A 27,759-nucleotide genomic window follows, 5' to 3' on the forward strand; every position below is an offset into this window, starting at 1 on the left:
TACTGAAATGTATGATTTCATTAAAAAACTTTCATTCACTTTTTTTAAATCAATCTTTATTCACAGACGTGGATATACAGCAGGTAAACAACATTCTGTACATCAAACAAAGAAGCCAAGGGAGGCCAAAGGGTTACCAAAAAGAAAATATAACCAAGTAAAAATAAATATTTGAGGTCATGTGATTTAACTGTAACTAAACTGCAAGGTGCACGTGTGGCTCATTCTGTAGATGCATCTTTTCTCATCGGTGAGCCAACAACCAATCAGAGACGAGGACTGTCACAACCCCGGCTTGTGATTGGCTAAAGATCGACCTTCCATCTGAAAAGGCACCGCGCGTGTGTGCCTCCAGTTCATTCATGTTTACATTTGTAGGTTACGTCTCCACTGTGCGTCAAGCCGAGACACGACCCGACAACATCAACAAAATTACAAAAGGCTGCTCGGTTAGTGTTACTCGCCGGTAACGATGGGGCACACTTGTTTGTAACGGTAATGTAACGTTTATGACGTTTTTAGTCGTTTAAATGTTGATTGTTTAAAGTCTCTTGCTAGCGGTAGTTAGCCTAAAATCGCTAGGGAGAATTCAGCATTCCGTTACCATAGCTACAGCGTAGCGCATGTAATGGAAAATAATACTAAAAAAAGTAAAGAAGCTAAACATATCAGCAGTAAACGTATAATGCAGAAACATGGCCCCTGTAAGTGTTAAATTATTAGATTATTTATTGTAATGCATTAATGCATGCATTCATCAAGGTGGAGCGGACTCATGTCTTTAATGTTACTGTTGGTTAGTTTAATCTAAAAAGTAACTATAGCTGTTAAATAAATGTAGCTATTAGCCTAAGTAAAAAGTACAATATTTCCCTTTAAGTTAGAGGAGTCGAAGTAAGCCTATGGAATAATAAGTAATAAGTACAGTAGCTACTTGAGTAAATGTATTGCATTTTGTGAGTAGTACATTAAAAAAGGATACTGCAAATGATTCTCATGGTCACATCCTGTATTTTTGAAAGCCTTTAATTAAAAAAACTGGATGGTAACTCATTAAAATATTGTAAATGGGACCTTATCTTAAGTATATAAAAACTATAATTATGTTATGATAAAGTTAGTTTTATTCTGGTTCCCCCACTGCAACTATAATGAACGCTAATGTAACACTTTACTTGAAGGTATCTACATAAGAGTGTCATGACACATGAACTCTAACCCTAACCCTAACTCTAACCCTAACTCTAACCCTAACCCTAACCCTAACTCTAACTCTAACCATAACTTGTCATGACAAAAACCAAATGACACTAAAAGAAGAGTTTTGTCATAAATGTTTATGACTTGTTTATAATGTTTATGACACATTCATGTCACTCTTAATAATAATAATACATTTTATTTAAAGGCGCCTTTCTCGGCACTCAAGGACACCGTACAGGGATACATAAGACATTTAAAAGCAGCAAAAAATATAAATAAAAATAAAAATAAAATCTTATGTAGATACCTTCAAGTAAAGTGTATCCGATTACTTTTTTTCAGGGGGCACTAGTTCCCAATGTAAAATTGGCAATTTATTGTTCTGGTTTCTTGGCAAGATTTTAGGTATAATCCATACCTGATATCTAAAGGGGCCTGAGCAGGTTTTGGGTTTTGGTTTGTTACCAGTTACACAACAAATTAGAAAAGGGTACATGGTACTTACTTTAAAAAAAAAAAGGCAATTGCAGATCTTGTAGAGCAGATTTTGAAAACTAATCCTAACTTTGCATATTGAATTCACAAAGCTATGCTTCTTTACAGACAAAACAAAATGAAAAATAAAATAGGTTGTTTGTCATTGCTTTTCTTATTTATTAACACACCTGGGACAATATAAGAGAAAAGAGCACATTAACTTCTTTTACTTGCATTAATATCTCTATAAAAATACACCATCGTCACATTAGATTATAATTGTCCTGGTTTGTAATTGTATGCAAGCTCATGTTGCCCATGTAACTCTCTCTCACACAAAAGGTTTGCACCCACACAGTTTAAATACCTTCAAATGTTGTCATGACTGAGATCAGTACTGGAAGCTTATAGGCTGTGATCTTTAAAGTATCATAAGAAAGACAAAGGGTAGATAAGTGAGTGTGGAAGGGTGTAGGATGTCGTCTAATGATTAATTAATGTTGATTAGCTGAGTAATCAAGACATAGTTTCAGCACTAGATCGTAGCCACAGAGAGGTACACCCTTTTGTGTTGTTCTTCCACAATATTATTATCATCATCCAGTCTGGTTTTATCTGGTTGATACCTGGTTGGCTGTCATGACAACTGGGAAACACAAGATGCAGCGTCTACTTTCTTCTTCTTTGACCAGCCTTTCCCCTTCTGCCTGTGCTCCATTTTTAATGTCTTCAATGGAAGGCTAAGCTTCAGCTGAAGGTTTCTATTTCAACTTGGCTAACAAGATGGATGTCCAGCCTGTTCACTTACACCACAAACCGCTGCACTGCTTTTCAGCACAGATTTAAATTTAACATCTGGAGGCGTTGAAAAACACATCTCTTATTTCAGTTAACAAGTATCAGGGATTATCCCTCTCCTGTTGCTCCGTGCTGAGGTCTCCTGCTCATTTTCTCTCCACCATGTCAGAAGGGATCAGGTGTTTGTCCCCACAGTTTCTAATTGGTCACCAGATCCTTGCTTGAGGGTGTAAGTCAATCTGAAATGAACCATCCTTGTGATGATACAAATCTACTCTCTTTTTATTTCTCAAAGTGTCCAGAGGCAGATGGTGCTCGACGTGGAGATGTGGCTCATTGGTCTTTCTACTGAGGAGTGTGACAGCGTCTTAAAAGGCTCTTGAAACAAAGATTAGTGTACAAAAGACGTGTGGAGGCAGACGGCCGGCCGGGGGAGGCAGCATCTTGCAACACCTTGGTCCTTACAAATGTAGGCTTAATAGTGCAGGTGAGTAAGGCTCATTTCTGATATGAAAACGGAGACAGTAGGTTACTCAAATGCCAATTTATGATGTACAATTGGCTTAAATTTATGCAGTCTGCAGAGGTGTTTCTCATATTTTTTTCCATCCCATATATATCAACAAGGGCAGACTAGATATTAGATTCAACTCAACAAACCGTAGCCTTCAAAAAATGACCACAAATTTAAATCAACACTCGAAAACTGAACATTATAACCTCCATGAAGAGGGGATTTGTTTTAGACTGCATTAGTTTTAGCCATTAGGTGTATATATATATATATATATATATATAAATATAATAAAATGGCAACTGAGTGAGTTGCATCACTGAAACCTGATGGATTGCGATTAGTGTCGAAAGAATTGGTTGAATAATCAATAAATGAATTAACCGAAAATTAGCTGATGGTGACTTTGATGATAATTTAAGTAATTTATCTAAAAATAGAGAGCATTTGTGTACTACTGCCTGTCAAATGTACAACTATTTGCTGCTCTTTTTGTTTTATATTGCAAATAAAACACCTTCATGTTTTTGGGCTGTAGTCAGACACATTTAGCAGTTTTAAGAGGAGACGCTGTGCTTTGGTAAGACTATATACTTTTATTTAATAATAAAGATAATTGTTAGCTGCAGCATAAATTGTGAGTGTATACATGTGAAAGACGGTATGCTGTACTAATTAGAAATTTTAATTAGACAAGTTTTTATGTAGAATTTAAAGGTTTGTCTTTTCTTATATTACATTATTATATTAATTAATCAGACAGTAACAACCTCCCCAGCAACAAGAGCTAGATTCTTAAATTGCAAGTGTATCCCCCTGATTTTAGTGTTTAGTGCTACAGTTTGTTAGTTTTTATAGGATATTAGACAATATTAAGTGCTAGCATGGCGTGTCAAGATGTAGCCTGAATGTTGGATGTTATGTAGTGACACCGAGCAGTTAACAAAGTCATTCTTACTGAATTCAGTCATTGTTTGTTAAGGTCAGATAGCACAAAGGTGTTATTCATGTTCCTGATGGTGTTGCATGCTGAGGGGGAACCTTGGAGAAATCCTTTGCCGGACTGTAACTGTATCCGGACTGCGGTCAGTGGGGCGTCTCGGCCCAGTGTAAAGCTCACAGTTCAGGGCCAGGATTATCCAGATCATTGGATCAGAATACTGTTACCTAGCACCGTCACCTCCCGCAGTGTACCTGGGATGTCCCTCCTTACCGCCACCACGATCACGATCATTTCCACGAGTTAACTTGACCTCACCTTCAACCCTACAAGACACCAGATAGGAGGCAGGGGCGAACAGCTGAGATGCTACTGTGACGATTGCTGAACACCGTGCTCGGGTCAGAGTGCAGACGGACATTCACAGAACAAGACCACATAGGTGGAACTGAACTGGCCTACGTTTATTTGTATAAACTTTAGATTTTTAGCCATGCTGGAGGCAGAGCTCTATGAATAGCAGTGTTGGTCAGTTGGTCCATCACTTTGGTCCAGACTGAAATATCCAAACAACTGTTAAATTAATTGTCATTAAATCTTTTACAGACATTTATGGTCCCCAGAGGATGACTCCTAATGACTTTGATTGACTTTTCATCCAGTGCTGCCATAATATTTGATGGATTGCCATGGATTTGTTACACACATACATGTTCCCCTCCATGATGAATTGTTATAACTTTGGTGACCCCTTGACTTTTCATCTAGCACCAACATCCCCATCAGCCTCAACTGTACTTTAGTTTAGTGCTACAGTAATTAGCAAAAGCATTGAACCTAAGCATCGTCACTGTGAGCATGTTAGCATGCTGGCATTAGCATTTTGCTCAAGTACAGTCTCACAAAGCCGCTAGCATGGCTGTGGACTCTTAAGCTGTGTCCCAAATCCATATTTATCCACACAGGAAATGACACAGTAAGATTGATTACTTATTTTAGTTTTATAAGGTCTTTCTGTGAGCAGCTCCTCTATTTCATTTATGCATTGCATTGTGGGAGAACAGCACAGTCAAAATCGAGCGTATTTAGTCTGCTTCCCTTCTGGTTTGATTAGACTGTATCTTTACACTGCATACTAAAAATCTGCGTAGAATAAGTGTGTAGTATGGATCTGGCACACACTGTGGCACACACTTATTGATGAATGTGCACTTCACTCATGATAAAAGAGATCAGTTAGTGCGGTGTGGTCACATTTAAAAAATCTTATCTTGTTAATTAGTGGACAAGTGGAAAAGTGGACTGCTTATAAAAGCCCTCACAAGGACTCTACTAAAACCGTCATATAAAGAAAAGACAGAGATATTTAAATGTGTATCAGTACATTGTACTTCCTTTGTTTCAACATTATGAAAAGCATTACAATTAAAGTTCTGGTTGGCTTAGAGTTGATTTCCCCTTGCTAGTGTTGCACTATTACCCACTGTTTGTATCCGTCCCGCCACGATAACTCTTGAATAGCCGGTGTGTGACAATGTGCCGACAGCAAGAGCACTCACCTGATGAGAGAAATGGAAACGGAAACATGATTCCATGCATGCACTTACAGCATGTCCTTTGTTCAGTTTGATTGAATTTCATTCAGAGGCTGCGCAGCAAATCCTATTAAAACATATCATGTAAATGAGTGTCATATATGGAATGGCATAATTTTTTATGTGTGTGTGTGTAAACTATCACATACTGTAAGATTTTTTTTTTTCATTTGCTCGCAGTCAAATGAGTGTTTTTTTGTTTTTGTTTGTGCATATCCAGAATGGGTCTACCTGTGGACAGCCCAGACAGAAATGAAGGTGCACATAAATATGAGCAGCGGGGAGAAGGAGAGGGTAGTGAAAGCCAAGTTGAAGTCTGCAGCCGCACTCCACCGCCCATCAACAAGAAGAGGAGGAAAGGCAAGAAGAGGTACTTTACTGCAGGATCTCATCCATTTGTATTTCCGCTGTTATTTCACATTGCAGGTACATTGCATCTGAGCGCTGACAGTTATGATTTTGTAACTTGTCCTGGAGGCTCTTAACTTAGTTTTCTCACTTATCCTCATTTGGTGAAGGTAGGATGAGCGTGATGAGGCCTTTGTAGGACCTTGCAGCAAAGCAGATGTCTGTCCCTCTTTCTGTCTCTCTTTTCTTCCAGATGACTGTGGATCAACCTCACCAACTGCAAATATGAAAGTGGTAAGTTTGGACGACTAAATCATAAATGTCTATTATTCTGTTATGTCTGTGCAGATGTCTACATTGCTCTGCACCATCCCATATTTATATTTCACAGACACTTTAGTCGTTTAGAGTGACTTGTTCAAGTAAAACAGAGACTGCATTGGAACATGGGAAGCACTAGATATACTACATACTACATGGCCAAAAATATGTCGACACCCCTGTCAACACTACGGATTTTCATGGTTTGGGCTAAGCCCCTTTTTTTTATTCAAGGGAAAATTGAAAGGCCCTGAACACCCGCACAAGTGTATCCAGTTAAACTGGCTGATTGGACCTCTTCCCAGGACTGTAGGTGTGTTTAGACTGATTGATTGACACCTTCCTGGATCTTCTGTAAGCTTTGTTGCTCCTGGCAGAACAAATGACAGCTTTATCATTCTTATTGGTAGAAAAGATTTGAGATTTGAGACCTAATAATTTCTTGGCCCCCTTCAACCTGAGCAGATCCAGAATAAGTGAAATCCCCTGTGTGTGTGTGTGTGTGTGTGTGTGTGTGTGTGTTAAGAGGCTTTAATGCTACATAATATAATGACACATGTACTTCAATAGTACAGTAAAAATACTCCTTGCTGTTTTTTCGTCTCAGTGCGGCGTGCTGCTCGTAGATACGGCCTCAGAGAGGCGATGGAGGGTGAAGACTGGACACTTTTCTGGACCGACTACTCTGTCTCTCTCGACCGTGTTAAGGACATGAAGCGGTATCAGGTATTCAACTGAATTTGCTCATATAATAGATACACATTACTGCCATCATCATAGAAGACTAATTAAACTGAATTCAATTGTATGAATTAAGCTGAAAAGGAATCAATGGGGAGTCGTCACTCTGCTCTGTCAAATTGTAATAGCCTTACATGTAATTTAAATTCTTCTGCTCAATATGCCTACCCATGAAATAATAAAACAGAGATTTCCATAGAGATTATGAGATTGAGTAATTTATTCAGCGCACAGTATTCATGGCTCATAACATATTTTCAGCTCAAGCAATCCATTTTTTATCTAATTGGGTAATTCAGGAGTGTTCAGTATTCTGCCAACAGATTACTTCCCCTCTAAGAACAGTCATGTGTGTCTCTTGTGTCTTTGCAGAAAATAAACCATTTCCCAGGAATGATTGAGATCTGCCGCAAAGATTTACTCGCAAGAAACATGAACCGTATGCTCAAGCTTTTCCCCAAAGACTACAATATCTTCCCCAAAACTTGGTGCCTTCCCGCAGAGTCAGTTTGTACTTTTCACAGTGATGTTGCTCTTTTATTAAGTTTTAGTTTAGTCTCAGTGTGTCTTAATATACTAACTCCTTATTTGATTGTACTTTGCAGTTACAGTGACTTCCAAGCTTACACCAGGGCCAAAAAAAGCAAGACGTATATCTGTAAGCCAGATACCGGTTGCCAAGGCAAAGGCATCGTCATCACCAAGTCAAGTAAAGAAATTCAACCTGGAGAACATATGATCTGCCAGGTTTACATCTCCAGGGTAAGGGGCCTGCTAAACACATACACATACACAGAAACACACACACACACACACACACACACACACACACACACACACACACACACACACACACACACACACACACACACACACACACACACACACACACACACACACACACACACACACATACATACAGGTTGAAGTTTACATGTGTTTTTCATTCCCTCCTCAGCCTTTTATAATCGATGGATACAAGTTTGACTTGCGTATCTACGTGCTGGTGACTTCATGTGACCCATTCAGCATATTCATGTTTAAGGAGGGACTGGCTCGCTTCTGCACTACCAAGTATAACGAACCGACACACGGCAATGTGGTAAGACATGTTAAAGCATAAGTCTGGTGATATTCTATAATAACAAGTATTCTGTGTGTGTCAAAGACTGATATATCTTCTTCCTCTGTGCCATAAAACATCAGAGAACCACACTTTTGCAGTGGGTGACATGTTTCATTCATCACCATGAACACACACACACACACACACACACACACACACACACACACACACACACACACACACACACACACACACACACACACACACACACACACACACACAGTTTACAATAGCAATCCCACACACACATACATTTGTGAGCTGTTTCTAAAGATGTCTTCAGTAGGAACCAATGGGTATTGAGAGACAGACTAACACGTTTAGATTTGTCGACAACAACAAAAACATAGAAAGTAACCAGCCTTAGCCATTAAAGGTCAGGAACAAGTTTGTTCATTGTAATTTTCATTTTTGCGTTACAATAAAAAGTACATATTTGATGATCATGCATGCTGTATTATCCGCTAGATAATCGGTATCCTTGTGATTACCAAGTACTTTACAATCGAAGAGATCATTAGAAATAAATAACACTAGGCCATCACACTTGGCGTCTTTTTTGACAAGAAAAAGTTGACTAGGACGCTTTTGTAGTGAAAAAAAAGAGGCAGCGTTTTTATTCCAAAAAATTCAAGTTCCCAGTACGGACCAAAGTACAGAGTGTGGATTGGTAGCTGGACAGATGCCAGTTCACCGCCTGGGCACTACCAGGTGCTCTTGAGCAAGGCACCGTACCTCCCCAACCCCTCAGGGCGCTGGTCCAGCACTGGGAGCCCACTCACTCTGACATCTCTCCATTTGTGCATGAATAGGTCCTGAGCCTGAGCATGTCTGTGTGTATTTCAGTCTTGAGTGTGATATATCTCTCGCTTTCCTCGTCTTTCTCATGTTAGGATGATGTGTGCATGCATCTCACCAACTACTCCATCAACAAGAACAGCGAGAACTTTCTTCGTGACGAGGACACTGGCAGCAAACGGTAAACACACAGACAATGCTTATCGTGTCGTAATCATCATACTGCATATTTATTGAATGTTTTTCTTTTTCTTTTGTCCTCCCAGGAAGCTGTCCACTCTGAACAAGCTCCTGGAGTCCATCAGCTGCAACACAGACAAGATGTGGAACGACATTGAGGATGTGATCGTAAAGACTCTGATCTCTGCTCACCCAATCCTCAAGCATAATTACCACACGTGTTTCCCAAACCACACCACCGGCAGCGCCTGCTTCGAGATCCTGGGCTTCGATGTGCTGCTGGATCACCGGCTCAGACCCTGGGTGCTGGAGGTGAAAACACATGACACCTCTGTTTAAAATACTAGCCATAAATATGCAAATGTATTGTTGTTATGCCCGGGATCTTGAGATCTTTACAGTTGTTATGCACAATTGCGTGCAGGTAACATAATTGAATGAATAGAAAGTTTCTTATCCACCCCTTAACATATGAAACTTCTTTTTAAAAAGTAGCTTTTAAGGTTGATAAACAAATGTTATTCCACACTGTTTGACAGTATCAGGTGTATAATTTGTGAAGCATTCAAACAACAAACTCCATGTTTGTAAAGGCTGCACCACTGCATGTCTTATTCATAATCTTTTACAAACCAGCTAACATTGAGCTACATTTGGTATATTTTGAAAATTGAAGATCTCCAGAATAATTTTTTGGGCATTTTAGGCCTTTATTTGACAGGACAGCTGAAGACATGAAAGGGGAGAGAGAGGGGGAATGACATGCAGCAAAGGGCTGCAGGTCGGAGTCGAACCTGGGCCCGCTGCGTCAAGGAGTAAACCTCTATATGGGCGCCCGCTCCACCAACTGAGCTATCTGGGCACCCAGATCTCTAGAATTTTAAATAAATGCTTTTGGTTTAGAACAGAATCTGGCTGCACAGCATGAGTTTGTAATAAAGGTTGAGGGGTTAAAATGTTACTCAGGAAATCCCTGATCCTGTTAGATGTCTAAATGGATCAGTATATTTGTATTCCAGGTGAATCACTCCCCAAGTTTTACCACCGACTCTCAGCTGGACCGCGAGGTAAAGGATGCGTTGCTGTACGACACCCTGGTTCTCATCAACTTGGGCGCCTGCGACCGCCGAAAGATCACCAAAGAGGAGCGTCGCAGGGTGAAGGACAGGCTGCAGCAAATCAGCACCAAAGAAGCCAGGTAGAGTTCTGTCATTCACAAATGGTGTGTATGTGTGTGTGTGTGTGTGTGTTTCCCCAAGGTCATACACCTGTCCCTGAATGCCTCTTGGAGACACATGCAGGTGACTGCTACTGTGTGTGTGCGCAGGTCGGAGGAGCTGCGTCAGTGCCAGGCAGCCACGGTGGAGCAGATGGAAAAGTATGAGGCCAAACACCTGGGAGGCTTCAAGAGGATCTATCCCAGAGAGGGAGGGGAGAAATACGACAAGTACTTCAAACACAGCAGTTCGCTCTTCCAGGAGACCGCAGCGTCCAAGGCCAGAGAGGAGTGTGCCAGGTACCATCAGCATGCTTTCAACATGCCCAAAATAATTCAGTAGAGAGCAAAGGCTGTTAGTTATGCACATAGATCTTGTTGTCCACACAGAAGGGAAATAATTATTTCCAAATGAGGCAGAAAGAAACAAAGTAAAAGAGAGAAGAGGGGGAAATTTAATCTGTTCATTTTGTGCAAAATGTTGAACTTCTGTAGCCTGACAAGCCAGACCCACATCCAGACGTTGGGTCTGGGAACTCACCATTGGCAGGGCTCAATCGGAGGGGCGGGATAAACGGTTGTCTTTCAAATTCCCTCTGCACGCAATAGGATAGCGCTACAACCAGGCAGAGCAACGAAGAAGGTAGCGGAGCTAGTTGATAGATTAAACTTTTGCCGTATCCGGTCTGCAAAACTCCGAACATATCTTCCTCTTTTAAAGGTCCCATGACATGGTGCTCTTTGGATGCTTTTATATAGACCTTAGTGGTCCCCTAATACTGTATCTGAAGTCTTTTTATACAGACCTTAGTGGTCCCCTAATACTGTATCTGAAGTCTCTTTTATATAGGCCTTAGTGGTCCCCTAATACTGTATCTGAAGTCTCTTTTATATAGACCTTAGTGGTCCCCTAATACTGTATCTGAAGTCTCTTTTATATAGACCTTAATGGTCCCCTAATACTGTATCTGAAGTCTCTTTTATATAGACCTTAGTGGTCCCCTAATACTGTATCTGAAGTCTCTTTTATATAGACCTTAGTGGTCCCCTAATACTGTATCTGAAGTCTTTTATATAGACCTTAGTGGTCCCCTAATACTGTATCTGAAGTCTCTTTTATATAGGCCTTAGTGGTCCCCTAATACTGTATCTGAAGTCTCTTTTATATAGACCTTAGTGGTCCCCTAATACTGTATCTGAAGTCTCTTTTATATAGACCTTAGTGGTCCCCTAATACTGTATCTGAAGTCTCTTTTATATAGACCTTAGTGGTCCCCTAATACTGTATCTGAAGTCTCTTTTATATAGACCTTAGTGGTCCCCTAATACTGTATCTGAAGTATATTTTATATAGACCTTAGTGGTCCCCTAATACTGTATCTGAAGTATATTTTATATAGACCTTAGTGGTCCCCTAATACTGTATCTGAAGTCTCTTTCCCGAAATTCAGCCTTGGTGCAGAATTAGAGCCACTAGAGCCAGTCCCACAATGAGCTTTCCTTAGTATGTGCCATTTCTGTGTCTTTAGCTATTGAGGAGGAGAGAGGGTGGCCTTGACCAACTGCCACTTTGCTCGTTTGAAAGCCATGATCTCTCTCTCTCATGGGTGGGCCAAATTCTCTGGGCGGGCAAAGCAGAGAAAGGGGGGGTAACCTTGCTCCTTATGACCTCATAAGGAGAAGATTCCAGATCGGCCCATCTGAGCTTTCATTTTCTCAAAGGCAGAGCAGGATACCCAGGGCTCTGTTTACACCTATCACCATTTCTAGCCACTGGGGGATCATAGGCAGGCTTGTGGAACTCATATTAATGTTAAAAAAAACTCATAAAGTGAAATTTCCATGCCATGGGACCTTTAAGAATGATTTCAGTGCCGTACTTTTCTCAAAGAAAAGCTTAACTCCAAGTCTTCCAGAAGACCGCTGTTCCCAGCAGCAGCAGCCATAAGCCCGCCCACCGACTCTATACATGATGTGATTGGCCCGACTAGTTTGGTTTTTCCAGCTCGCAATTCAACGGAGAGTGCCTAGACTCCCCCTGGCTGCAAATTAAATTTGCTGCCGCTAGGGTGCGTCTAGATTTCTAGGCTAGAACTTCTGGGGACAATGAACACAAAACAATTTGTGTGATAGTGGGTGTTATTAATTTCAACCCTGTGCTGAAATGATTAGTCAATGAATCAAGTTGATTAGTTGATCAACAGTTAATTGACAACAAGTAGGCAAAATAAGTGTGTGTGTGTGTGTGTGTGTGTTAGTTAGTGACAGCACACTCTAAATCAAGAATCAGAATAAAAGCGGGGGGTCCTCCAAATTATTGTTAATTTTCAAAATGAAAAAGTCCTAACACAAATCCAACATATTATTATCAAATATAAATCCCCACAGATGCTAGGCTCTCTGGCCTATAGGTGAGGTAGTCACTAAGGCCATACACATATACAGTTAATCCACATGTATGTTTAAAATGAAAATATGATTTATAAAATCATGCCAGCAATTATTAGGCTATTTTAATCACTTGGTATTCAATGCAAAAAAGGCTTTAGGCCGCCCTACATGTTATGGTAGGCCCAGTTTAATAGGCAACTTAATTTTATACAATATAGTAGGGGGTCCCTGTGCCATCTCTCTTTCAGTTAAGGGGTCCTACAAAATGTTGAAGACCCCTGCTCTAAAATATATCATGAGGAACAATGCATTTCTCTCAGCACTTCATTGGTAACAGGATGTTTAAACTCAATGGTGGAGAGCATGATCATCCTCCTTGGAAAGAACGCAAACAAATTAAAGCAATTAAACCAGTCCATAACGAATCATTGCACAGTATAAATATTTATTGCATGAACCAACGATATATGACAAGACATATGTTGCTAGATTGGAAAAACGTATAAACTGAAAATAATTGACATATTTGAATGTACTTTTGGTGGAAGCTTTTCATTTTAAATGACTTGATTTTTTTATATATATATTTTTTATATATATTGGATATATTTTTAGTTTTTTTGAGGGTATTTAATTAGTAGTAAATGGTTACCATGATTGTAAGAAATCCTTTGACTAATATCAGGGGAAGATGCTAAACATTCTGCGTGCATTTATGTGTTTAGGCAACAACTGCAGGAGCTGCGTCTGAAGCAGGAGCAGAAGGACCAGAGGGGAGGCCGGAGGAAAGACTTGCAGGGGGAGACGGCGGGGGAGAGAGTCAAACCACGACGAGCACAAACACAACCCCCCAGCTCAAACTGTGACTGGGAGCTGCAGCCGGTGAGTCTTATGGTGTCATTACAGATGCAGTGTCCACATGAAACCACAAGAGGGCGTCAAACAGCCTCCGTCTTATGATGAATGCTTCACATTCTGGCTGACCCCTTTTGAGTAAATGAACTCTTACCCATTTTAAATTAGCTAGAATAATATTCCTGCAGATTATTTTTTTATCGGACGTCTCTCATTTCAAATTCAAATATCTTTTACTGTGAAGACGGGAAAAACAAACAGTGTTATCCCGTGACAGAAATTGCTAATACATTGTAAATGCAGATATATATATATATATATATATATATATATATATATATATATATATATATATATATATATATATATATATAAGTAAAGCAATAACAATAAATTGAATCAAATGTGTCTCAGCCATCTCTGTCCAGTGCGGCGGTGCATCCTGAAGCAGCAGAAGTCCGAGAGGAGAAGCAGGAGCAGCTGCTGGAGGAGGACACAGACATGGAGGAGCAGGAGCGGGTCGACGCGCTGCTCCAGAGGAAGAAACTACTGCAGGACCTGGGGGTGGTGGAGCAGATCCACCAGCTGCTGCAGGGCCGCAGAGACGCAGAGGGAGTCCTGCAGGACGCCTGCACCCAGCAGCAGAGGCAGGCTCATCAGAGACAACAGACAAAGGTGAGACCAAATTACAGGTGCTGTGTTCCCCCTAAATGCGTCATAAACCGCCAACATGAACATGTTTGTGGTCGTTTGTTGGTAGTTAAATGATAATAATTGTGCTTACTTTAGCCTCCAGTCACTCTGTTTTCTTTTATTTCAGTTGGACTCTTTGGCACAGTTTTCCCAGAGGACAAAGCAGCAGCAGCAGCCGCCCCACACACAGATGTCATGGCAGGTAGAGACACAGGACAACAATCAAAATAATCCCATATTTTGTTGCCAAATCTGTTTTGTTTTTTAAAGAAATTAAGAATGTAAGAGTTCCTCACCCTTTGAAAAATCTATTTAAAAAAATCAATTCTGATTCAGTTAATTGTAAAACTTTCTAAAAAGATGTTTTCTCTCATTGTTTAACAGTTTCACACTTAATTACTAACCAGGGCTACAGATTTGTTATTATCAATAAATAGATTATTTTTCTTAATTCATCGAGCATCCTATAAAATTATTATTAATTTTAGTTCTTCAGTTTGCTTTTGTCCCGACCAACAGTCTAAAACTCAAAAAACATTCAGTTCACTGTCATAAAAGACAAAGAAAACAAGCCAATTCCCCCTTTTGAGGAGCTGAAATCAGAGAATATTTGCCTGAAAAATGACTGAAGGGATTAGTCGATTGTCGACTGACAAATCGATGAATCAGCTAACCAATGCAGCTCTACTTGTAACACCTTTTACTATTTGAGTTGTGTAGGATTATGTATGTATGTAGAGTAATGTTTTCAAATAAAACTGTATCTTCTTCCAGAGACCGAGCGGTGCATGCTGCAATTCCAAAAAAATTGGTTTTAAACTCTGAAAGTATTCAGATATAAACATTCATAGTTAATTTAAATAAAACATTAATTCAAATGAAAAAAATAAACAGGTGGGCAGCGCTAATGAAACATTGTGAAGTACAATCTAACTGACATAGTGTCTTCTCTGTTCTGCAGCACATCCAATCCCAGATGACTCAGCAGCGCCTGCACCGGCCCCCGATGGACCAGAGGAGCCTGCTCACGACGGAGCTCGAGAGCTACAACAGAGAAGTCCACAGGTCCATCAGCTCCCAGCGGATACACTGGCCAGGTAAACACTTCTCCGCCCTCGGCATGCTGGGATTTGAATCAAGTGACCTCAACACTGCAGCTAAAGGCAAGTAAACTCAATCTTTAATATCTTTGGATTTGAGGAATTACTGTACAAGCTTTGGGCTTCTTTTTTTTCCAACTGCACAATCAGTATTTAGCTTCTGTTTTGACTCTGTTTATTTCTTACCAAACACGTAATGCTGTGTGTTCTACTATATTTTAAAAAGAAAAGAAAACTGGCTTGTGATGAAAAATACTTTATTATCACAAAAATGACCTCATACAGTTAAATTAGCTTTAAGTGTGAGGAAATAGCACTCAGTACTTACCGTTTGACTTCCTTACTGTGTCCATCATATCCACCACACAAAGGTGATGAAGAGTACACACTAATTATTAAAGTGGAATAGCACTTTAATAATTAGTGTGTACTCTTCATTTTGAGATAAATCATTCATTATTGTCATTACTATAATGCATCGTTTTGCATAGCATAAGTAGAGTTGTGTGAATTTTTTAAATCACAAGTGAAGTTTCCAGAGAGCCACATTATTATTATTATTATTATTATTATTATTAAAACATAATTAAAAGCAATTTGAGATATGAGCAACTTACTGTTAACCTTGTTTATATTTTGGATATCTGTTTGTTGATGTTCTTATTGATATTCATATTTGCATTCTTTCCTACTTTGTAATGCAACTGCTGCACAGTTTCCCTCGGGATAAATGTTCTATCTTCTCTTCTCTTCTCTTCTCTTCTCTTCTCTTCTCTTCTCTTCTCTTCTCTTCTCTTCTCTTCTCTTCTCTTATAAACGACAGGAAACACAATTCAACTTCCCAGCCTGATTTGTAGTCTGTTGATTTCCAGTTCTAGGTTTCAGATCTTGTCTCTGTTTCCTCCTCAGTCGGTGGCTCTCTGTCTGTCAAGCAGGACGCCAGGAGCAGCCTCTACACCGACGCCCGGTCCCGTCCCAGCATCCCCATCATAAACCCCGTCCCTAAAAGAGGCCTGTGCTGCTCCTACATGTCCCACGACCCCGCGGCCCTGCAGAGCCTGCTCGTCATCTCCGCTCGCGCCCCCCTGGTCAGGAGGCCTGGCTTCTCTCACATGGTCCGCAACGCCTCCCGCAGAGCCCCCCAGCAGCACGGGAAGGGCCAGTGAGGAGCCGGCCAGAGCCGCTGCGGGATTAAAACCACCGTAGACACGCGGGACCTGAGGAGAACTGGAGGTAGAGAGGATTTTAAACTGTGAACACACTGAGAAACACACTGTGCCTATGAGGAATACCTCATGTTTTATATCTGGACTCCTGCAGTTTACTCTGCTTGCCACTATATAACCTCCAGCATCCCCATCCACCATCATGGGTTTTTTAACTTTTTCTACCCACTGTGTGTGCTCACTTATGTGTAATATTTTGCTCCGGGGATGAATTATCTCCAACAAACCTCACTGGTTTGACAGTGCCAAAATAAAAGCAGACAAGGCTGATTTAACACCACATGGCATGCCTGATCCAAATCCCCTGAAGGAAATCTAATAAACTCGCTGATTATTGGGAGTTGAAGCTGACTCAGTGAATATTAAGGTATAATTAATTAAGATTAAACCCCTATTTGAAGATAAACTGAGGGATATTAATAAAATAAAGGCCTCCTGCTTCTTCACTCAAGGAAATGTTTGTGCAGTCAAGTATTGAAAATCTATTTTTCTTTTTTGCACTGATGGTCAATAAAATATCTTTTTTTTAATGTGATTTTGTTTCATTATCTTCACTGAAGATAGATTTTTTTTTCATTCAATTTTACAACAAAAATGATTCAAGCTATTTTTTATGGTTTCATATTTTTTGTTAAATATATACATAGGTTTTTATTATTATTTAGTTTTTACATCAGTCACTTATAGAATTAAGTTCGCTCTGTTTGTGTGGTTTGTTCTTGAAGCTCTTCAGTGAGAGTTAAAGAGGATATCTCTGCATCCGGGTTCTTTGGTTTGAGTCGCAAAAAAAGACGATATTCTATTCCAAAATAGTTGGAAAATAAATTGTGCACTGTAAGTGTGAAGAAAAATATAATTGTAGAAAGACCATGAAATGTCTGATCTTAACGTAAACTCATCGATTGGTTTCAGTCGAAGGAGATCTTATTAACCCTCATGTTGTCCTCGTTTTCAAAGCTTCTACATCAGAAATTTTGGGTTTCTTTCAAACCAAATTGCCCAAAAGTAACACAGATGGTTCCATGAAACGCTCTTCACAGGTAAAGGTAAGCATTAGTTCAATACTATCGTTGACTTTTGGGTGTTTTAATCAATTTTTGACTAAACTTTGACAGTCTGTGATTATCCATAAACATCCCCTGATCTTAACTACCAGTCATAATTATGAATACTTTCTGCATTTTTTTTTAACTCTAAAATTAGATAAAATGTCATAAAGGATACATGTTTATTGACTATAAAATCCAAAATGAGTTTAAAAATAGTGGTAACACGTTGGTGTAAGTGTATACTGGTGGACGGGGAGCGCAGAAAACGTTGAAAAATGCTACAAAAACATGTTAAAAACAATGTGTTAGTTCTGACACGGGAGGACAACACGAGGCCTCGCTGAAGACTTGTTTGATTTTTTTTTTTACTGAAATATTACAAAAACACAACATATGGTAGACAGAAACTCACAAGGCCTAAATAGATGTATTATTATAATAACAATTAGGGATGATTACTAGCTAACATCCAGAATAAAAGATGGGCCTAAATTGCTTTGATTTTAAACAAGTTCAAACTTTGATTCCTAATTTCTCATGAACGGATTTTATTTTTTTATCCAACATTTTAACATTTTAACGACTCCACTTTGGAGGCCAGACCAAAAAAAAAATCAAAAGCGGAGGATGAATGTGTTACATTTCAGGAATTTATGGTTTTATGGTTTTATTGCGTCTATAAATGTCGGAAATCCTCGTTTGTTGGTGGAAATCTCCAGATGTCAACTGAAGAAAAGACCATAATAAAACTAAACTAAACGGAAGTAAGACATTAGAAATAATAAGAAGACGACGAAGAAATAATGTGTTTTAAAATAAATAAAGAACGGTTTTCAATAATTCATTTGGCTGTGCTAGGACGTCTTGATTATCTTAATAGAAAAGTTGGCGACCTTAAAATCCCCCTCAGGACTGCAGTCAGCCGAACACCATCTCCATCTGTGGCCTGTGTGGGAAAATGTCAAATGGATCTGCAGTGACTGAAGGAAAACCCTCCATTTTTGAGAGACCATAATAGTCTTTAATGCACAAATCCTTTTTTTTTTTTTTTTTAGCCTGGAACAGTTTGATTTAAGCAGAAAATACGAGGAATCATGGCGTGTTTGAGGCTTGGAGATGACACGATTAGGCTTCGTAGGTGCGTATAAGTGAACAAATGTGGAGGAAATAGATCCAGGTTTAATATTTAGCAGAATTGAAGATAAAAATCCTCTAACATCCTCTGATTTCAACTCTTACGTAACTGGGTAGCACTATACTTGTGATTAGAGGACAATAAGAAGCTGCACAGACCTTTTTCTAGTGAGCTGGAACAGAACCAAGCGCACACGGAACAAAATCTCAGTCTCAGAATACTCTCTCATTTCAGCATCTTTACACTTTCCCCTTTTTAATCCAGCGTTAAAGTCAACCATCTCGGGCTTCGGGTGAAATAAAGATGGCGATGAGAAAGCATGTCTAAAGCACACACACACAAAAAAAGGCTGCTGTTTATGAAAATTTACAACTTTGCCATGGAAGTTTACGACTCGCCAGGCCCCGGGATTGGTTGCTGGCGGTCATGTGGGCAGCAGGAATGGGAACTTATTTCCCATGAGGTTATATTGCAGCTGCTGTTTTCCACCGCTCGTTCACTTAACACTGGTAACACAACCTTTTTTTTTTCTTGGCTCTGTGTTTATGCAATACGCGTATACGCAAGTGTGGCTGCGAGACGCGGCGAACGTGCGTAATTTAGTTTTCACCCAAAATGGGCGATGGAGCCTCCGCGAGGTGCTTCACTGTGTGCGCCATGTTAACGTGGCTGTACTTGTGTGTAGCTATATGTTCTTGAAAATGAGGGATCATCACACTGCTGGATGGTGGGATTACTTTCAATGAAATCACTTGAACAAAGTGGGGAATTTTTTTTTTTTTGGGGGGGGGAGGACTGGAGAAGGAGGCGAGAGGAGTCTTCTTCTGCGGAGTGGCATCCTGCACACAGGAAATGATGGATTATCAACAAAGGTAAGGGCACCATGTTTCTAATATGCCAGCGATTAACTCCAGCAGCACAAGTGCACCGCTGCAGCTCTGTTGTGGCTGAGCTGTCACTGTAGGCCTGGTGTTTATATTACTGCGAAATGGGAAGATCGGTCTTATAGAAATGGCAATTATCCAAAGCTTCCTCTTCTTCCATCTTTTCTCAGCGCTGTGAGATATTCCCAACCAGTTGCTGATGCGTGTTTAACCCGTGGCACGCTGCAGCTACAGACCCGATATCTGCGCTAAAATGTGTGAACAATAACCTTAGATGTTAGATGAGGCCTTTTTTAACTATGTTCCATAATCAGGAGTGATTTCTGCTGTAAACCAGACTGATTTGACTGTGATGATGATGATGATGATGATGATGCTGCTGCTGCTGATGGTGGTGGCGATGATGATGGTCATACAGGCCCCATGCTACCGCTCAGACGCGCTTTTCTTAAAAATCAGCTAAATCTATCCACCTTCTACTCTTCTGATGGATTTCATTCTATTTTATGCTGTTCGATATTGTTTAATTTTATTGTTTTATTCTGAGAAAAGGAGTCAGAAATGCTTTCAGGTTGACATAGCGCCGCCTCGTCGAGTTGTTTTGACTTTTTTTTTTTTTACATGTTAATCTTTTATGCTTTTGGACAAATATTTTTTTCTGATTGAGGCAAATTTGTGATTTTTTTTGCCAAAACTGTGAAGTCAATATTGACCACGTTAAACAGGTTTTTGGATTTCCGGCGTCTCTGCAGCGCTTTTCTGTGTCTGTCGTGTTTGATACTGCAGCTTTAAACCCCCTGATATAAGATCAGATCTTTATCTTTATTTATTTTTTTTGTCTTTTTATGTACAGTTTTATAATCTGTGGGCTTGTTTGTTTGCATTTTCCAAACGTCCAGCAGCTGCGGGGCTGCGGCCTGTTAAAGAGCCGTTTACTTATTGAAGCCAGACATTTAAGATGTTTTAATTAAAACGTTTGCATCAACATTAGCTATTTCTAAACCGATATGATCAAAATAAAAAATAAAAAGATTTACATCAGCAGCGAACTGGATCTTAAATGAAAGCAAAGACGAAAAACTGGATGATATATATATATATATAAGTTAACATACTACAAACAATTGTTTTTCTGTCTAATTCATTCAAAACACTGATACATTTAAAATGCACATTATTTTAACAACAGTTTCTGTTTTCGTTATTTTTTGTATTCATTCATTATTTAATAGGGGGACTTTACCAAAAGCGGAAGCTAATTAAAAAGCTAAAAATTGTCTTTATGGAATCATAAACATCATACATATAAATTATAACATATAATTTAACAAATGTAGACAGTAGTAGGCTATTTGTTTGCAAGAAAATGTTGTAAAATCGCAGAATGGACTACAATTAGCTATGGAAAGGGTTTTTCACTGCAGAAAGAGCCAGTTCATTTGAAGGTTATTGATAATACCAAGCACCTAATTGATACATAATGAACATAATAGCTACTAATAGTTAAATAACGATAATAATAGTTAATTGATCAGCTTCATTATTTCTAAATACAGTCATTGAAAGGTGACTGAATGCTGATTCAGACTTGTTTCACACATTGATACTCACACAGCTTTTTAAAAATGAGGAACTAGTTTCCCCTGTATGACGCCGGGTGAGGAAGATGATGATGATGACGAGGATGAAGGTGATGATCTGTGTGGAAGCGCGTGTCCTCCCTCGTGCCCTCTGCACGTCTTCATGGAATTCAGTCCCAGTTGGTGTTGAATCAGAAATCTGGACGAGCTCACATCTGTATAATAAAAAAAAAAACATTATCAGTGACGCTTTAATTTCTGCGTGGATTTGGATTAATTGATACTGATCATTAGGATCGCTGGCAGCTGCTGTTGAGAGTGCATTGTTTGATTCGTGGGTTTATTAGTTCTTGGATGATTTACCAAGATGGAAGTGAAGGTTAGAGGAAGAGGAGGAAAGAGAGGGAGCCGGTTATCTGTGCGTAAATGGAAATAATGCGCAAAGTGTTTGGCATTTCGTTGCGATGTTGTTCTTTCTTGTCTTTTTCTTTTTGCACTGTGTGTGCGTGTGTGTGTGTGTGTGTGTGTGTGTGAGAGAGAGAGACACACACACAGAGAGGGAGAGTTTGTGCACGCGTGCTTGTTTATAACGGAGGAGGAGAAGTCCGTCTGCTGTATTGGACTGTATTTGCATGAAACGAAGTTATTATACAAACAGTTGTTCTATATGTTGTTTTGGTTTAGTGTATATGTGTTCCTATGAGTCGCAGCCTCTCTCTGAGTGCGTGCGTGAGCGTGCGTAAAGACCGACAGGCTCGAGCGCTTCATTTCGATTCACCGGGGACCCCTGCGCGCAACAAGAGCCCCCCCATGGGTGCAATAGTGCAAGCGCAGACGGCGGTGATTGGCCAGAGGTTGATCAGATGGTACACTTCCCCTCTGTGTTCAGTGGCACCTCACAACCCCCCCTTTCAGCAAAAACCAAATCTCGGATAAAGTAATGGCAAAACCACTTGGACTATAAAAGACAACAAATCATATTCCTCCGGAGTATATACACCCCGTTGTCCACCCAATGAGTTCCTATTTTGTTAACTCTACTTTTCCCGTGTCTCTGCCGGGAGGACAGGACTCTCTCCTGGGTCAGATACCGTTATATTCCTCGGGATACACCGATCCGTTAAGACACTACTCCAGCGCGGCCACATATGGAGCGGCCAACATGCAGGAGAAGGTTTACCCGGGGTCCTACTACCAGCAGACGGGCGCAGCGGCCGCGGCCATCTACGGAAGGGCCGGCGGCGGAGCGCCCTGCGACTACAACCCGGTCGGGACTTTCTACAAGGACGCGGAGGGCTCGTGCGCTTTCTCGAGCCGCGACGACCAGCCGCTGTTTGTCAGTCAGGAGCAGCGCAAAGCGGAGTGCCCGGAGCAGGCTGTCAGTATGAGCAGCAGCATCGACGACAAGTCCTCCACTCTGATCTACCCGTGGATGCAGAGGATGAACGCCTGCTCCGCCGGTGAGTACACACGTTTAACTCTGTTGTTGTCACGCAGCCTGAAGGTAACGAGAGTCCTGCTCTCTGCGAGCATCCTGAGCCTCACAGAGTGACGTTACCTGTCAGATGCGGAGAGCTTCGTACTCACACTGATATGTAATCTACTTAACGTTTAGAAACGGGAACAGAAAATAATTGCGCGATTACAGAGCCGAAAGTAGAGTTTGAGATTATTGTGATTGCGCACACGGATCTTCATGCGCCCTCAGGGCTTTGGCTGCTACATCATCACCACATACATACACGACCGCACGCGCACACACGCACGCACACACAGACTTGGCCTACACCACCCAAGCTGCAACTTAAAGCTCTTTAGTGTCATGGCATCTTCGGAATGGGTCTTTTTTTATCAGTTTAAATATCGCAGAAACACTTTCAGCAGCGATTAAATGTCCAAAACAATTTCATTTCAGGCCTAAAATCTCAAAAACAAGACGCTATATAAGCTTTGTGCGTCAGTGCGCAGTCTGACTCGGACTGTACATCCTTACTGTAATGTTAAAGAACAATATACTGCTGTCGTAAAGGAGAAAACACACCATGGGGGCACTTTTACGCACTACGCAGGCTACATCCTATTGTAGCCTACATTAAAGACATCATTTAGAAGTTTTTTTTTTTTTTTTTTTTTTTTTTTTTAGAATAAAATGTATACAACTAATTCTAAACTCACTATAAGACGTGCCATATGCATAATTATTGGAAATATAGTGACATTATAGAATAGATTAAAACAAAAATGAAGCTTGAGTGCCATTTGCGCACCTTTTTAGGAAGAGGTGTAATAATAGGCTATAGGGAACATTTAAAAAGAAATACCCACGATAAAGTACAGTTTATTACTATATCATAATTCCCTACTTTATAAACAACAAAATATAATATTTGAATGTTATAAGAGTGTGATTTGGAGCTAAATTACCACTTTATTGTATTTTTTCAGACACACCACTACAGATTTCGAGTGCACTCTCAGGTAGATTTTTCTCCTACACTTTGGAAATTCACTCGAGACAAACATTTAATTAATAATTCATGATTTTTTGGGGGTTTATTTTTGTTCCAGGTCCATTTGGAAACAGTGGCCGCAGGGGCCGACAGACCTACACCCGCTACCAGACTCTGGAGCTGGAGAAGGAGTTCCACTTTAACCGCTACCTGACCAGGAGGCGCCGGATAGAGATCTCCCACGCCCTGTGTCTGACGGAGAGACAGATCAAAATCTGGTTTCAGAACCGCAGGATGAAGTGGAAAAAGGAGAACAAACTCCTCAATCCCTCAAAGACACCCGAGGAGGAGGAGGAGCAGGCGGACAAGAAGAGCTAAAAGGACACTGAATAAAAAGGCATGTGTGTGTGTGTGTGTGTTTGTGCGCACACTCCCAACATAAAATGGTGTATTATTCCTTTGTAGATAAAGTGCTGCAAATCCCAAGTTAGAGACGTGTAGAGCGATAGACTTTATTTCAGTATCTGCACGGTGATGATGTCTGCATTAGAGGTTAAAATCAGGTCCTCCTCTGTTCGTCCTTGTGCTCGTGTTTTTATTTAGGGGACTATGCAAAAATCCGCCAAAATGTATATACTTTTTAGTGTTTTAGTTTTTGACAATGTTGTTACCTCATTATCGTAGGCCTACTGAGTTTTGTTATTGTTATTTTTATGACATTAAAAGAGGCTTTTTGTCCTTTACTGAACATCTTGTGGTGTTAGTTGTTCTATAATAGTCCTTTAGGCTTGTTGTGCCATCGACTCTTCAATCTGTACAGATCCGAAATGTTACATGTTATTTATTGTTGTTCACCTTGTGTTCAATGCACCTCTGGATATTGTGTGCAATATTTTGTTTAGGAAATTGTACATAGAAATAAAGGCTTTTTGATGTATATTGGAAAATCTTGTGGCGTCATTTCTGCTTAAAAAATATGTTTTTTTTTATTATTATTAGCAGCAGTAGTACTTATATTATTATAGGGTACTGATCTGCTTCTGGAGTCACAATAAACCTATCAAATAAGCCTTTAAATTCACATAAAACCTGCGTAAAGATTACAATAATTTCCACTTTGACACTCTAAACACGTTAAACGGACGGCAGTGTGGCTGATAAGTCTCTGTTATGTGCTACCTGAGCCTTTTGTGGCCTATATTATCAGCGCGTTACATAAATGATGGATGAGTTCAGGGGCCTGACAGCGCGTCCCGGCGGGGCACTACCGCCTCTGTCCGGAAGATGGCGCTCTCTGCCTGCGCGGGTCTCGGGGCGCAGCGGGGAGGCACCATTGACTGGAGCCTAACGACCATTATTTCGTCATCATTTGTAACCATGGAGCATGAATTACCTCTTGAAGTCATCAGTGAGGATTTACGACTGGTCAACAAAGGCACGTGATTCCCGAACGCTCTCCCATATTTGGCCGCATACCTGGCAAAGTACAGTAGGGCTTCATTGCTTATAATTCATGATTGCATCCATAAATCGTGCAAGCACACAGGATTATAGCGACAAAGATCTACAAATCGAGGCTTTAAAAATCCAAGCAAATGAGCTCTTACTTTGTAAACTCGTTCTCAGGGCGCTATCCAAATGGCTCCGACTATCAGTTACTAAATTATGGGACTAACGGCGCTGTGAGCGGCTCCTTCAGAGACCCTGGCACCATGCACTCCGGGTCTTTCGGCTACAACTACAATGGCATGGACCTAACCGTGAACCGCACCAACACCGGCAGCCACTTCGGGGCCGTGAGAGAGGATGCCCGGGGATTCGCGCCAGACGCCCGCTACAGACAGACACCCAACTGCTCGCTCTCATCTCCAGAGCCTGTGCCGCCGTCGTGCGCCACGGCCAACCGGGAGCCCCTGGAACTAAAAAGCCCCTCTCCTCCTTCTGACCGGAGCTCGACCTCGAGCGGCAACAATCTCAACTCCAACAACAACGCTCATTTCTCGGAGATAGAGGACGCCACCGTCGCCTCAGAGACCGAGGAAGGCGCACACAGCAGCGGCGGCTCCAGCTCGGCTCCTCGGGCGCAGCAGCAGCAGCAGCAGCACCAAGACCCCAGCGCCACCTCCTCCACTCCCACATCAAACGATTGCCAATCGCCACAAATATTCCCCTGGATGCGGAAACTGCACATAAGCCATGGTATATTCATTTACACATCTAATAATATTTAGTTCCGAAGGATGTCAGCTGACGGTGTGCCATAAATCTGTCAAGTGTTGCACGAGTGGGCAGCTCGGTGTGGGTGATTGAAAAAAAAATAAATAAAAAAAGACGTTATTCGAAAAGTCTTTATGGGGTTGTTTGGATTCAGGTTAACTGCCGCTGCAGCCTGAGACAGGGTGGGTTGTGAAATGTGGATTTGAATGTGCAGCAGGCAGGCTGGCTGTCGGCAATCTAGCTGGAGATAAGAAAGGCAGTAATAACCGTGTGTGAGTGTTGTTATGTGTCGTGTTGGTTGCATGCTTCATTCCGTGTTGTGACCCCCAATGTGCATCCTCGTGGTGAAGCCAAATTTAAAAGTCTGGCAGTAAAAACCTTCCTCTTGTTGTTGTTGTTGGTGTTCAGTGCAGTTGCTAATTTTCTGGATTTTCTGTAAAATTGTAGATATGACTGGACCTGATGGGAAAAGGGCCCGAACCGCGTACACCCGGTACCAGACGCTAGAGCTGGAGAAAGAGTTTCACTTCAATAGGTACCTAACCAGGCGGCGGAGGATAGAGATAGCCCACGCCCTGTGTCTTTCCGAAAGACAGATCAAAATCTGGTTTCAGAACCGCAGGATGAAGTGGAAGAAGGACAATAAACTGAAAAGCATGAGTCTTGTAACGGGAGGCAGCGCCTTCCACAACTGAATAACTTTTTGGGGGAGAGTAAAAAAAACATTAAAAAAAATGAAATAATAATCATCATTGGAAAAAAAAAGAAATACAAAAGAATCCATGAGTACTGTAAAGCTATTTGAAAGCGCAGCACCTTGCAGCATGCTATTGTGATAGAAAAAGAAGTATTCTGTCGTCTTAAAAATGCCATTTCTAGTTTCCCGTTGTTGTTCTATGATAGCTTAGATGTCCTATTTGGAAAAATAAGATGTAAATATTATTGGGGGTATTGACTGTTCATTGCTTTTTTGCTCTCTCTCTCTCTCTATCTCTCTCTCTCTGTCTCTCTCTGTTTCTCTCTCTCTCTCTTGAAGGTGTTTCAACTTGAGCTCTTTATTGTGACTTCTTGACGGTCTAACAGGAGTAAATTCAATGTACAGTTAAAAAAAAAAAAGTTTCCAAACCATATGCTGCTCTTCATTGAATGTAAACCTGATGTACTCCGGGGCCATTCAAAGCGCTTTAGTGTAAGTTTTACTGCTATTTTCGATGGTTATCTTGTGGCCAGATCCATAAAGTTTCAAGCCAATGTGTAGCTTTAGGATATTGTGTTATTATTATTATTATTATTATTAATATTATTAATATTGTTTAGAATAATTATGAGCAATGCAAATGTATTCAACCTGTCAATGTGATGAATTTTTAGTGCAAAGGTTATTCTGTGGATAGGCAGTGATGTAAGCTTTTTTCGCCAATAAGCTTTTTGTATTTGTAAGTGAACTCATAGCGCTTGGAAATAAAAGTTTCTCTCAATTGCTCTGTCTCGACTGTATTATCAATAGGAAGAAATACAAAATTCAGGTCAGGTTTCTTTTTTCTTTTTGTCAAAGCAGCTGCGTAACAACTTCTGGTTCGCTTTTGACCCGATTTAAACTCGTGATTAACTTGTTAGAAGTATACAAGTGTCAAAAGAACAACAACAGATTTCAATTATTTTTTTTTTTGCCTCTTTGCAGCAGAGAAATAACAGAAATATCTTAACTTTTGTTTTTCAAAACTTACCTCCTCTGACTCTTCTGCAGCGAGATGCGTGTTTGCCATGTGGGAATATGTTGGTGATAAAATCCCCCCCAAACACAAAGTGGCTTTGGCTTACAGGTATATAAGCAAGGCTGAAGTTGGTAAAAAATCCCCCCTTACCAAAGATTGTATAGACCTATATTACTTACAGACTGTGAAAAGTCACGTGAGGTCCAT

The 27,759-nt window shown here is 40.5% G+C and overlaps 3 protein-coding genes and 1 long non-coding RNA gene across 7 annotated transcripts; 3 read left to right on the forward strand and 1 right to left on the reverse strand.

The window, feature by feature from the left end:
• The first annotated feature begins 365 nt into the window (after positions 1-365).
• On the forward strand, positions 366-17,052 carry ttll6 (tubulin tyrosine ligase-like family, member 6). Of its 2 annotated transcripts, XM_039788128.1 has the most exons (17): positions 366-495; positions 2,774-2,965; positions 5,748-5,897; positions 6,132-6,169; positions 6,804-6,922; positions 7,310-7,440; positions 7,543-7,699; positions 7,896-8,039; positions 8,957-9,042; positions 9,128-9,353; positions 10,061-10,239; positions 10,369-10,557; positions 13,374-13,530; positions 13,918-14,178; positions 14,324-14,398; positions 15,158-15,359; positions 16,206-17,052. In XM_039788128.1, exons 3-17 carry the CDS (start codon positions 5,749-5,751, stop codon positions 16,460-16,462), a joined length of 2,370 nt encoding a protein of 789 aa, XP_039644062.1. In that variant the 5' UTR covers positions 366-495; positions 2,774-2,965; position 5,748; the 3' UTR covers positions 16,463-17,052. The 2 variants fall into 2 exon arrangements, with proteins under 2 accessions (XP_039644062.1, XP_039644063.1); XM_039788129.1 differs by lacking the exons at positions 366-495; positions 2,774-2,965 and having other exon boundaries at positions 5,846-5,897; positions 6,129-6,169.
• Positions 16,453-27,648, reverse strand: LOC120551035. Its single transcript, XR_005637814.1, has 3 exons — positions 27,565-27,648; positions 21,202-21,385; positions 16,453-16,523 (listed from the first exon to the last, which is right to left on the reverse strand). It is a non-coding gene; the product is annotated as an uncharacterized LOC120551035 (long non-coding RNA).
• On the forward strand, positions 21,889-24,540 carry hoxb6b (homeobox B6b). Of its 2 annotated transcripts, XM_039788139.1 has the most exons (3): positions 21,890-22,630; positions 23,616-23,648; positions 23,739-24,540. In XM_039788139.1, the coding sequence occupies exons 1-3, from the start codon at positions 22,186-22,188 to the stop codon at positions 23,996-23,998; spliced, it is 738 nt and encodes a 245-aa protein (XP_039644073.1). In that variant the 5' UTR covers positions 21,890-22,185; the 3' UTR covers positions 23,999-24,540. The 2 variants fall into 2 exon arrangements, with proteins under 2 accessions (XP_039644074.1, XP_039644073.1); XM_039788140.1 differs by lacking the exon at positions 23,616-23,648 and having other exon boundaries at positions 21,889-22,630.
• Positions 25,042-27,317, forward strand: hoxb5b (homeobox B5b). Of its 2 annotated transcripts, XM_039788136.1 has the most exons (3): positions 25,042-25,819; positions 26,285-26,372; positions 26,874-27,317. In XM_039788136.1, the coding sequence occupies exons 1-3, from the start codon at positions 25,216-25,218 to the stop codon at positions 26,899-26,901; spliced, it is 720 nt and encodes a 239-aa protein (XP_039644070.1). In that variant the 5' UTR covers positions 25,042-25,215; the 3' UTR covers positions 26,902-27,317. The 2 variants fall into 2 exon arrangements, with proteins under 2 accessions (XP_039644070.1, XP_039644069.1); XM_039788135.1 differs by having other exon boundaries at positions 26,285-27,317.
• Positions 27,649-27,759: the final 111 nt, after the last annotated feature.

Source organism: Perca fluviatilis, chromosome 21, assembly GCF_010015445.1.
Source record: "Perca fluviatilis chromosome 21, GENO_Pfluv_1.0, whole genome shotgun sequence".
Lineage (NCBI taxonomy): Eukaryota > Metazoa > Chordata > Actinopteri > Perciformes > Percidae > Perca > Perca fluviatilis.

Coding starts and splice junctions, on each gene's coding strand:
- ttll6 (XM_039788128.1), top strand. CDS start 5,749: ATGGGTCTACCTGTGGACAGCCCAGACAGAAATGAAGGTGCACATAAA. Junction 10,558..13,373: donor GCCAGAGAGGAGTGTGCCAG/GTACCATCAGCA, acceptor TTATGTGTTTAG/GCAACAACTGCAGGAGCTGC. Junction 13,531..13,917: donor GTGACTGGGAGCTGCAGCCG/GTGAGTCTTATG, acceptor AATGTGTCTCAG/CCATCTCTGTCCAGTGCGGC.
- hoxb6b (XM_039788139.1), top strand. CDS start 22,186: ATGAGTTCCTATTTTGTTAACTCTACTTTTCCCGTGTCTCTGCCGGGA. Junction 22,631..23,615: donor GATGAACGCCTGCTCCGCCG/GTGAGTACACAC, acceptor GTATTTTTTCAG/ACACACCACTACAGATTTCG. Junction 23,649..23,738: donor GATTTCGAGTGCACTCTCAG/GTAGATTTTTCT, acceptor TTTTTGTTCCAG/GTCCATTTGGAAACAGTGGC.
- hoxb5b (XM_039788135.1), top strand. CDS start 25,216: ATGAGCTCTTACTTTGTAAACTCGTTCTCAGGGCGCTATCCAAATGGC. Junction 25,820..26,284: donor GAAACTGCACATAAGCCATG/GTATATTCATTT, acceptor GTAAAATTGTAG/ATATGACTGGACCTGATGGG.